The sequence below is a fragment of the Ursus maritimus genome, unplaced genomic scaffold (genome assembly GCF_017311325.1).
Source record: "Ursus maritimus isolate PB19 unplaced genomic scaffold, ASM1731132v1 scaffold_25, whole genome shotgun sequence".
NCBI lineage: Eukaryota > Metazoa > Chordata > Mammalia > Carnivora > Ursidae > Ursus > Ursus maritimus.
In genome coordinates this window covers 32346739-32359807 of record NW_024425008.1, presented here as the reverse complement: position 1 = coordinate 32359807, position 13069 = coordinate 32346739, and the positions used below count along the sequence as shown (strand labels likewise).

The 13069-nt window shown below is 34.1% G+C and overlaps 1 protein-coding gene across 4 annotated transcripts in view; it reads left to right on the top strand.

Annotated features, from left to right (window-relative positions):
• GPHN (gephyrin) overlaps positions 1 to 13069 on the top strand; it is a 642872-nt gene that overhangs the window by 312210 nt on the left and 317593 nt on the right. For all 4 annotated transcript variants that reach the window (XM_040641766.1, XM_040641767.1, XM_040641768.1 and 1 more), the window contains exon 4: positions 12318 to 12410. In XM_040641766.1, coding sequence (XP_040497700.1) covers positions 12318 to 12410 — 93 coding nt within the window. The remainder of the gene's footprint in view (positions 1 to 12317; positions 12411 to 13069) is intronic.

Sequence of the window (13069 nt, the reverse complement as noted above, 5' to 3'; positions counted from 1 at the left end):
CAATGCCGGATTTCGAGCTGTACTACAAAGCTGTGATCACAAAGACAGCATGGTACTGGCACAAAAACAGACACATAGACCAATGGAACAGAATAGAGAGCCCAGAAATGGACCCTCGGCTCTTTGGGCAACTAATATTTGATAAAGCAGGAAAAAAAATCCAGTGGGAAAAAGACAGTCTCTTCAATAAATGGTGCTGGGAAAATTGGACAGCTACATGCAAAAGAATGAAACTTGACCACTATCTCACACCATACACAAAAATAAACTCCAAATGGATGAAAGACCTCGATGTGAGACAGGAATCCATCAAAATTCTAGAGGAGAACATAGGCAGCAACCTCTACGACATCGGCCAAAGCAACCTTTTTCATGATACATCCCCAAAGGCAAGAGAAACAAAAGATAAAATTAATTTATCGGACTTCATCAAGATTAAAAGTTTCTGCACATCCAAGGAAACAGTCAGAAAAACTAAGAGGCAGCCCACGGAATGGGAGAAGATATTTGCAAATGACACTACAGATAAAGGACTGGTATCCAAGATCTACAAAGAACTTCTCAAACTCAATACACGAGAAACAAATAAACAAATCAAAAAATGGGCAGAAGATATGAACAGACACTTTTCCAATGAAGACATACAAATGGCTAACAGACACATGAAAAAATGTTCAAAATCATTAGCCATCAAGGAAATTCAAATCAAAACCACACTGAGATACCACCTTACGCCAGTTAGAATGGCAAAAATAGACAAGGCAAGAAACAACAATTGTTGGAGAGGATGTGGAGAAAGGGGATCCCTCCTACATTGTTGGTGGGAATGCAAGTTGGTACAGCTACTCTGGAAAACAGTGTGGAGGTCCCTTAAAAAGTTAAAAATTGAGCTACCCTATGATCCAGCCATTGCACTACTGGGTATTTACCCCAAAGATACAGACGTAGTGAAGAGAAGGGCCATATGCACCCCAATGTTCATAGCAGCAATGTCCACAATAGCTAAATCGTGGAAGGAGCCGAGATGCCCTTCAACAGATGACTGGATTAAGAAGTTGTGGTCCATATATACAATGGAATATTACTCAGCTATCAGAAAGAACGAGTTCTCAACATTTGCTACAACATGGACAGCACTGGAGGAGATAATGCTAAGTGAAATAAGTCAAGCAGAGAAAGACAACTATCATATGATTTCTCTCATCTATGGAACATAAGAACTAGGATGATCAGTAGGGGAAGAAAGGGATAAAGAAAGGGGGGGTAATCAGAAGGGGGAATGAAACATGAGAGACTATGGACTATGAGAAACAAACTGAGGGCCTCAGAGGGGAGGGGGGTGGGGGAATGGGATAGACAGGTGATGGGTAGTAAGGAGGGCACGTATTGCATGGTGCACTGGGTGTTATACGCAACTAATGAATCATCGAGCCTTACATCGGAAACTGGGGATGTACTGTATGGTGACTAACATAATATAATAAAAAATCATTAAAAAAAATACCTGGGTATGTATGTGCATCTCTGTGTACGCATGTGTATTTATTTATGTATCGAAATTTGTATGGAAGGATGATTAACATAAATTTAAAATGGGTTATCTTTGCTAAATTTTTAGTAATTTTTTCAAATCTTTATACCTTTTATGTAGACTGAATTATTCTTGTCTTTTTAATAAGTATGTTCTTTAGAATCAAAAAATCACAGACTATTCTCTTTTGGGGCCAAAAAATTAGAAGCAGAATAAAAAATAGGAATAGGTTAAAATACAAAACATTTATGTTTTCACCAACTATCATTTCTAGAACCTACTTTACAATTATGAAACAGATGATATATTTAATCAACTTTCTTTCACATAGCCACTCATTTTGTTTTCATATTGCCTATTCTACAACAGTGAGTAGAATGGCTTGAAATGCCAAACTCATAGAGGTGGTACTAAATTTTATTGATAAATAAAATAATGAGTGTTTAACTTGCTTTAAACTTAAACCTTTAAAGTTCTAGTCCAGTATTGCTCAGTAGCGCTTATCAGAAGCTCCTATCTGTTATCATAAATAGCAGTTATAAATTCTGGATTAAACAAAAACATAACCATCTGAAAGCACTGAATAGTAACCAAAAGTAAGAAGATTCTGTCATTTGGAAGAATGCTGTAGTCGAATAACACATTTTTATAACTTTTAACCTGAGAGTAGGTCCCAGTCTGGCCTACCTAGCAGCTAAAACCTACAAGCTTACTGGCTAGAAGAACAGAATTTGGGACAACCACGACTGCTTTAAAGTGATGGAAGGGTGGGGAAGATATCCTGTAAAGGAAAGAGGCAAAGAGAGGAGTTTCAAATTCTGTAAATAAGTGTAGGTTTCTGGCTGACCTCTGAACCTTGAATGTGCTGGGTAAACTACGAGCAGCACAATTAGGACTAAAGGAATTTAATTGAATTTGGAATTGCCATCCACTACAGAACAGATGGAGTTTGCAGTTCAATCTACCCAAGTCATCTACTTACTAAATTAAAAACAAATCAACATTCTTCAAAACAGTATAGCAAAACCCAGTGTCCCTTCAGCATATCATTCACCATGTCCATAATACAGTCCAGAATTATTTAACATGTTAAGAAACAAGAAAATGTGACTCATTCTCAAGGAAAAAGGTAATCAACTGTCACTAACCCGAAGATGACCCAGCTATTTGAATTAACAAAGATTCTTTTTAATTAACAAAGATTTTTAAAGCGGTTCTATAACCAGCCTCAACGAGTAAAGGACAATATGCTTGTAATGAATGAAGAGATATAAAATCTTAGCAGAAAAAATAGAAAATATTAAAAAGAACCAAATGAAAATTGTAGAACTGAAAAATACAGTTGCTGAAAAGTGTTTTGAAAGTATCTTTTTATCTTTAAATTCGGAGTTCCACATGAGCCAGTTTAAGATTAATGGTAATACAATCATGTAATAAATATATAATTATTAAATAAAACTTTAAAGCATGTTGGTTTAGCTTACAAACCAGTAAGATTCATGACTATTTGTGTTTGGAAAGTTTTGATATTGTTCATTAGTGGAACTATACTGTAGGAATTATAAGTACAATAAAGGAAAAATTGGAAAATCTTCGTAATTCTTATTCAAAAAAATAATCTTTGGGTGCAAGATAGCAACCACACTAACAATAATGTATTGTTTTACCTTGGCAAATTTCTTAAATATTATCTATTGATTTCTAATTAATAATGAACAGTAGTAGAATAGCTAGTTTTAGAGCTCAAAGCTCCCATCCCTCTGCAGAAATTATTAAAACCAACTTTTTCAGCACTCCATTTCAGAAAACAAAGTTTTATAATAACCAAGCAAACACTGCTTTAAGAATGTTGATCTGTTTGGGTGATAAAAAGGTTTTTAAAATAGATAGTGGTGATAGTTGTACTATAACGTGAATGTAATATTACTGAATTGTACACTTAAAAATGGTTAAGATGGCAAGTTTTAGTACATAAATTTTTTTTTACCATCAAAAATTTAAAAAAAAAGAATGATCTACTAGTAAATGCTATAACATGTGCGAAATTTGAAAACATTATGCTAAGTGAAAGAAGTCAGTCGGAAAAACCGCATATTGTGTGAATTCAGTTTTGTGAATGTCTAGAATAGGCAAATCCTTAGGAAGTAAATTTGTGATTATCCGGGCCCTCTCAGTTAGAGGAGGAATGACTGCTAATATTTACCGGGCTTCCTTTTGGAGTGTTGAAATGTTCTAAAATTGAATTGTGGTGATTACACAACCCTGTGAATATACTAAAGACCATTGAACTCTATACTTTTTTAAAACTATTTTAAATCAATTACCATGTAATATATTATTGGTTTCAGAGGTACAGGTCTGTGATTCATCAGTCTTATGTAATACTCATTGCTCATTACATCACATACCTTCCTTAATGTCCATTAGCCTGTTACCCCATCCCTCCACTCCTTCCCCTCCAGCAACCCTCAGTTTGTTTCCTATGATTAAGAGTCTCTTACGGTTTGTCTGCCTCTCTGGTTTCGTCTTATTTTATTTTTTCCTCTCTTCCCTGATGATCCTCTGTTTTGTTTCTTAAATTCCACATATGAGTGAGATCATATGATAATTGTCTTCTTCTAATTGGCTTATTTTGCCTAGTATAATACCCTGTAGTTCCATCCACTGAAGGTATACTTTAAATGGATGCCTTTATGATATATGAAATATATCCCAAAATAGCTCTTCTAAAAAAATATGGTCTCACACAAATACGCAGGGTTTTTGTTTTTTTTAAAGATTTTATTTATTTGAGAGAGAGAGAGAAAGAGCACAAGCGAGGGGGGAGAGGCAGAGGGACAGGGAGAAGCAGATTCCCGGCTGAGCAGGTAGCCCAACTGGGTGCTTGATGCCAGGACGCTGGGATCATGACCTGAGCCAAAGGCAGATGCTTAACTGTCTGAGCTACCCAGGTGCCCCCAAATACTCAGTTTTATTTGTTTGTTTTGTTTTGTTTTGTTTTACATAAACCTAATCCATGGGATGGGCCAGTGAGAAAATGTAAAGGTTAAAGAATTGTTAAGTAATAATTTAATACAGATCTTAAGTGCATATAATTAGTTTTATAATTTCTGGTCTTAATATATTTGGGGTAGATCAGGGTATACTGGTGTCAGTAAACAAGAAGATAGCCAAGAAATACTAAAGAATATTTACATTTACACTGTTTACTAGGTATCATACCAGTAGTGGCTGAATGTGAATGATTATATCATGTGGCCTGCTAGAGCAGTTTTACTTAATTTTTTTGGAGGTTATGGATATTTTGATTCCTGTCCCTCAGGCAGATCTTCATACATATATACTTTTGAATGTGACTTTATATAAGAAATATAAGCCATGGACCGTGATAAGAACATAGACCCTTGTTCTAATGAAGTAGTCTGAATTGGATAAAAGAATGAGGAATTTTTGGGGTGCCTGGGTGGCTCGGCCGTTAAGCGTCTGTCTTCGGCTCAGGTCATGATCCCGGATTCCTGGGGTCAAGCCCCGCATTGGGCTCTGTGCTCGGCGGGAAGCCTGCTTCTCACTCTCACACTCCCCTTGCTTGTGTTCCCTCTCTCACTGTTTCTCTCTGTCAAATAAATAAATAAAATCTTTCAGAAAAAAAAAAAGATGAGGAATTTTTGAGTGAGAACATTAATATAAAATAGGCATCACAAGAAAAATAATGTAAGACAATTACACAGTTACAATAATGAAAGGAAGAACACTCTGGAACTATGGTTAAAAATGGGTAAACAGCTGAGAATCTAGAGACCAGAGTTTTATTACTGCTATCTGCCACTACTGATGGAACAAATCTCTGTAGAACAAAATTTGTTGGTAAAGCATATGAATAGAGGATAATGAATGGGAAGATAATGCTATCTCAAATAGTGATAGCAAAAATATAACCATATTATAATGAACATCTATGTTAGCTTTCTTAGCATCCCAACTGTTCATTCTAATATTATTTTGCATTACCTTATAGAGGCATGGGAAATATACTCTTCAGGGGGGAAAAAGCATAGAACAAATATAATTTTAAAACCCTATAGTCATTTTTAATTAATCATTAAAAAGATTAACTTCCAAGGTTATGTTTCCCTGAAGCAAGAGTTTTTGTTTTCCATTGAGATTTGACAATCTTAGTGTGGAAAGTCAAAGAAGATTTCACCATCCCTTTTTCTCTTAAACCTTTTTTTTTTAAGATTTTATTTATTTGAGAGAGAAAGAGCACATGAGCGGGGGGAGGGGAGTGGGCAGGGAGGGCGGGCAGGCTGGCAGAGAAGCAGACTCCCTGCTGAGCAGGGAGCCTGATGTGGGGCTTAATCCCAGGACCCTGAGATCATGACCTGAGCCAAAAACAGACACTTAACCTATTGAGCCACCTACACATCCTTTATCTTAGATCTTGTAATATTTTTAATATCTCAACAAATCCACACATATTGTATTAAGAGTTATTTCAAAGAGTCAACCTTGGAAGTAGCGTGTTTTAATACTTCTATTGGCTATGTTGATCATGCAATTCAGAAAATGCTTACTAAACTTCTTGATCATAAGTTGGTCATTATCAGGCTGGTCACATATATTTCTATTTAGTGTGCTATCTCTGTAGAATGGAAATTAATATTCTTACCATTATCTCATGGGATAAGCAAATTTGTCCTCATCCTGCTGACTTTTTTTAGTAGTGAGCCACAGTATAATCAACCTACATTTTGAAACCAAAGGAATCCATATTTTATCTGTAGTAGAAAAGGAATGGTGTTGCAGGTAACACACACACACACAGACACACACACACACAAACAGTTGAGCAAAACCTGAAGACTGTAGCAGTATGTTCTATATGTGAATGTTATTTCTCAGTTGTGTTTAACAACTTTGAGTTCAAACTTAGTATGCTAAAGAGGTAAATGGTTCTCTCTCCCTGTTTTTAAAGTTCTCTGAGATTTGATTCAAATATATTGAATATTCAATACTGACCTACTCTCAAACTATTGGTGTTAAATCTCCATTTTCTTGTGTTTTGATACAGAGCAAACTAATCCTAGAATTCTAAGAGAAATTTTGTTGAGAAGGTTTTTTGTTTGTTTTCCATATTTCACCCATTCTCTTCTCCTAGGTAGCAAATACCTGGCTGATTGGAAAAAGCCTAATACTGCATCACTTGATTATTCTGTTTTGCACTTTATCTTCCATTTAGAAATGACATTTGATTTTGGCCTTTCAGAGTTAGTGATAAAAGGATTACCATGAACCCTGATTCTGCCTGGGTCTTCTAAGGTGATTAAGTTTGTGGAAAGCTTCCCGTTTAGGCAGTCTAACCCTGACATAAATAATGTTGAAAAAATAACAAAAGAAACCATTTATTTAGCATTTACTGTGTGCTACTCTGTCATGTGCTTAACTTAGATCAGTGAGATTCCATCAATAGGAGCAAATCCTTGGTATTCTGTGAAGGAATTGAGCTTACTAACTCCTCATCACAATACCATGTTCCCATGCTTTGTGATGAGTGCAGAATATGGACCCAGGTTACCTTCATTCAGAACAATACACTGGAGATACCCAAGCACAAATTAAATTTTTTTGGATAAGTAGGCATATGATGAAGTTACATCTACTTATTTCTATTTATTTGAATAGCGGGAAGATTAATATATTATTATCTAGTAAAGCTGAGAAAATTCTATTGACAAAAAGAATTTATAAAGTACAAAAAAAAGGATTATCATAAATAACAGTAATCTGCTATTCAGAACCATTTGAAACAACCACTGGAAGGTCCTTACATTAATTAAGGTAAACAATAAATAGAACTCTAATCATTCACGTTCTTCAAAATACCTTTATGAACAATACATATAGTATTTGAATATTATAGTACTTGGTGTTTAAATGAATAGAATTAAACTGAAATTGGTCTAAAGATTAAGCATCAAAACACTTGAGTAAAAGAAGAGCCCTCACTTTCTGAAAAGGAGAAAGATACAACTAGCCTCAAATGGCACTCTGAGTTGACATTTATGGTGGGAGTGTGAGAATATCAAATGATAACTTGAAATACAACAAAATCTCAGTTTGGGGATCTTCACTGGGCCAGAGGTGTCCTAAAACTTATATAAACAAACGTATATTTTAAGAATATATGTTATAAATGCATATAATGTTTATACATATGTAAATGGAAAATATGAATGTATGAACAATAATGCATGGATACTCCTTGGATAAAGATACCTCCTTACCATGTGACTCTACAACCCCCAAATATCCTACAAACCCTTATACTTTTCATTTAAGTAATCACTTGCTGTGTGCTTTACTCTAGTAGATGATAACTATTGTTTGCTTTTGTTTTTTGAAGAACTTGGTGAAAGCTTCAGTTACATTAACAAATATTTAGGAAACAGTTTCGCTGTTTTCTCCAGTGGAGAAAAGTGGGTTTTTGGGGAAGGTTTTAAAGAAATAAGTGATTTGGAGTAGATTCTCAAAGCCAAAAGGACCAGGGAGGGAGATTTCTAGTTCAGATAACATGAATAGAGAAGAGATAATGGACAAGGAGTAGGAGAATCTGCCTAGAAAAATAAATGAGAAGTTAATTCATTAAACAACTTTGGGGGAAAAGACATGAAAGAAGATCTTAGGAAAATTTTCATAAAATATAAAAGCATGCTTAAGATACTTAGATACTTAAAATTGCTTGCATTATGTTATTTTGTTAGTGGAAATTATTTGTGTCATTTATAAAAAAACTAACAACTGCACACTTAAAAAAATAGGAAACCAAGATCCTTATCCATTTAAAAATGTTCCCTTTGAAGACTTTTAGTGGCTTTTGAACTCATTTGTTAAAAATATTTTTAAAGTAACATCTTCCAATTATTTTATATTTTTCATTAAAGTATAATTGACACACAATGTTACATTAGTTTCAGGTGTACAACATAGTGATTCAACAAGTCTATACCTTCTGCTATGCTTATAAGTGTAGCCATCATCTGTCAGCATAGAATGCCTTTGTAATACCATTGACCATATTCTCTGTGCTGTACCTTTTATCCCCATGATTTACTCATTTCATAACTGAAAACCTGTATCTCCCACTCCCCTTCACCCATTTTGCCCATTTTCCCACACCACCCCCAATTATTTTATAAGAACAACTCATTAATATCATGAAAGATGGAAGTTTACTAACCCCATTTCAAAAAAGTCATTTGCATATTTGTTCAATGAGATTGAAAAATGAATGCTGTGTAAGTGATTTTGTTAAGTATAACTAATGTACTTCTTTCATGTCAGTGTATTTTTTAAAACTATATTTTACTTTTTAATTACTGTAACACAAAATACCAAACCAAGATTTTCTAAAATAATGTATATTCAATCATATTATGTGCGTAAAATATTGGTGAGAAAAATATTTTTACACAATTACTAAAATAAAAGCTATTTTAAGTATGTTGTCTTTATCTCATCTTTTAAAATTTCTTGTGTGACATGCTGAATATGTTTTAGCATAACATTCAGAATTTGCTTTCCTGATAGAAATGTCTGATAACATTCAGAAATTGCTTTACTGATACAGATCAGAATTTTAGAGATCACTCTTATAGAGGAAGAGATATATAAACAAGTAAATTTCAGTAAAATATGAAAAGTGCTCTCCCAAAGGAATGACTGGTAATATACACAGGGAACAAATGGCCTGGAGGAGTCAGAGGAGACTTTAATAAGATGTCCTAGTGCTGTGTCTCATTAAGAATAGATAGGAATTTCTTAGGTGGTTAAATCAGACTCTTTAATAAACCAAAGAAAACGTGACATTTCCCAAATGATTTTATATTGTTGAGGTCTCCTTAATTCAGTGATTCATGTTTCCATCGATAAATGTAAAGGAAGGAAAAATCTATTGTTATAGATGAGTATGAGACTTTAATTATATGTATAGAATGGTGGCTTGTCTAAACTTACTTTCTCTTAGCTCTGTTACTGTCCCATTTTTCTCTTTTTTGGGTTCTCTAGCCTTGGGCAAGAGAAAAATATTGCTAAGAATCTCTATAGTGATGGTTTTCATTTGGTCAATGTAAAGAAAATGTTACATATTCATAAATACATATAATATCTGCAAAATAGTTTTCTTAAGATGGCCGCACCTCTTTCATAGCACTAACCATGATATATTGAGGTACATATTAATTTGTTCATACCTCTGAGCTCATTGACATCAAGGGCATTTGTCATGCATTTTTTTTCATTCCCACATTTTCCTGGCACATAGTAGGCATTGGTATGTTTTTAATTTAAGTTCATCCAATGAACATATAGTGTATTATTAGTTTCAGAGATAGAGTTCAGTGATTCATCAGTTGTATATAACACCCAGTGCTCATCACATCACATGCGCTCCTTAATGTCCATCACCCAGTTACCAGCAACCCTCAGTTTGTTTCCTATGAGTGAGAGTCTCTTATGGTTTGTCTCCCTCTCTGATTTCATCTGTTTTATTTTTCCCTCCCTTCCCCTATGATCCTCTGTTTTGTTTCTTAAATTGCACATATGAATGAGATCATATAATAATTGTCTTTCTGATTGATTTATTTTGCTTAGTTAGCATAATACCCTCTAGTTCCATCCACGTCATTGCAAATGGCAAGATTTCTTTTTTTTTTTTTTTTTTTTTTTTTGGCTGAGTAGTAATCCATTGTGTATATATATCCCACATCTTTATCTATTCATCTGTCGATGGACATCTGGGCTCTTTCTATAGTTTAGCTGTTGTGGACATTGCAGCTATAAACGTCGGGGTGAAGGTGCCCCTTCAGATCACTACATTTGTATCTTGGGATACCCAATAGTGCAATTGCTGGGTTGTAGGGTAGCTCTATTTCACCTTTTGAGGAACTCCATACTGTTTTAGGCATTGGTATGTTTCTTAAACTGAATGATTAAAATTGAGATTTCATGGCAATTTATTTAAACCTAATTCACATCAAGTTTACTTTCAAAACTATTTTGAAGATTATTGTGTAGGATGTGTAGACTTATGACTAATAAAATACAATCAAATATACATTGAAAATAGCCTGAAAAAGAGGGGGGTGCAAAGATGCTAACTAGGAAAGTAGTTGTATTTGTACTGTATTGTTGCATTAAAACCACCATAAGACTTAGTGACAGCAATGATTTATCATTTCTCACAAATCTGTGGGTTTGCTGGGCTTAGCTGGGTGTATTTTCTTCTGGTTTTACTTGGTGTCATTCATGTGGCTGAAATAATTTGTCAGCTGAGGCTGGAGAAGCTAAGATGGCTTCATTCAGATGTCAGGGGCCTTGGTGCTATCTGTTCTGCTAAGCTTCCCTCCACATGTTCTGTCTTCATTCCGTTATTTACACTGGACTTCCTTTCATGATAATAGAAGTTTACCAAGAGAGTGAAGGCAGAAGATGTGAGACCTTTTGAGAACTTGGCTTGAGAGCTCATACACCATGATTTTTGCCCTTGTCAGAGTTTGGCCCCGATGCAGAATTGGTGCAAATAGACTCCACCTTTTGACAGGAGGATTTATAAAGAATTATAAAGAATATGTAGCTATATTTAACCTACTACAGTAGAACGTGCATAGTTGTTGCATATAAAATTTGTTTCTGAGCTGGGTGAAAATGAGGGGAAAATAAGACATTAAGATTATCAAAATAAAGAACAAATACCAGAAAATTCAATTTGTAAAATCCCTTTATTTTTTAATAATACCTGCAAATTTTAAAGAATTTGAAAATTGCAAAAGAAAATTAAAAAGGAATTAAAATTAAAATGTACCACAAATCTAATTACAGAAATAACTGTTATAAGTTGTAAAACATTTCATCTTTCTATTCCTATGTTACTGATAGAAGAATGGATGGGTGCTTAACTGAATGAAAGAAATAGCTATACAAAACCAAAATAGTACTCTCAAGATAAGACAGAAGCATCTTATTTCGTTTAAATACAAAAAAAAGAAAGTGAATGTCAGAGCATGTTATATGTTATGTGCTAAACAGAGATCTCTCTAAAGTTTAAAAATAAGGGAAGTTATTAATAAGTTAGTCATATTTTTTACTATCTTTTTAAACTTTGGGTTTGATCAAACCTCTGCTATGAAAGATAAGGATATTAGCACTACTATATAACCTATTATCTTCATACCATCAAATGTCTGATTATTATCAGAATTACAAAACAATTACAAAAACAAAACCCGATTGAACCATATCTAGTCTTGAGACTGAACTTATTTCAGAAACCATTGCAGAGATGTAGAAAGAAAGATAAAGTAAGCCCAGACTGTATCAGATCTGGACAGACTTGAACAGAGAAAAATGGAGAAATAAAAAAAAAAAATAGAGACAATTTACAGTCTTTGTTGGAGGGCTCTGCTTTTCCCTCTGAGATTTTTTTTAAATATCCAATATTAGGCTTTTTTATAAGCTCTCAATTTATGGTATTTCCTGTGTTTCATTTATTTTTAAGACTTTGATGCTTTCTTCCTCATTTTCTATACTGCATAAAATAAATACCCCAACTGCAGTGTGTTTTGATCGTAACAAATCTGTTCCATAAATTGCACTTCAAAATTTTCTTCTTGATTGCTGAAATGAATCTGCATTTCCTCACTCTTTATAAGGAATTTGGGTATGTGGATTTGGGTATGTCTTGAGCAGGCAGGTAAGTTCTTCTGCATGTGACAATGTTACTGTTTTCTTTCAGGAAACCCTGATAGATTGGTGTGATGAAAAGGAACTTAACTTGATATTAACAACTGGAGGAACAGGGTTTGCACCACGAGATGTCACTCCAGAGGTGAGATAGTATGTGCCTTTCTCATATTCAAGAAGTAGGCTATTCATGTTATTTTTAATCTTTTTTACTATGTTTTATATTATTTTTATAATTTTGCTAGACAGAACAAGAGACTTGTGGTTCTAAGAATGTAAAAACTTTGCTGTGGAAGAACTGTTAAATAAAAAATATTTCTTGATTTCTTTTCTTTGGACTTATACACATGATATAAAATGAGGAAGATTGAACTGGTCCAGAAGGTAATTTGCTTTTTTGTTCAGTGGTCTGTGATATTAGCTAAACTTCAGGCATGTTGCCAAAGGAGGTGATAGCAGAACTCTAACTCTTAGCATGGCATCTGGTCTGATGTACTTTGTTAATGTAATTCAAAATGTATCTGATTTCTGTTTTCTGTCATTGGTCTTAAAGCACAGGAAATTGACTGTGATAGAATATATATACCAAATTTACAGTACTTTTGAAGAGAAAGGGTTACAAAGTCCATAATTCTAATGTGAATTTAAATGCAGAATTTAATAAGCCAAAAAGCAGAATTAATGTCTAGGCTTTATGCCACAAGAATCACCTTAAACCTTTGCATAAGAAGAAAAATTAGGGAGAGAATGAAGAGTAGGCAGTAATCAGGGATACAGGGGAAAGAGTCTTTTTTTTTTTTTTTT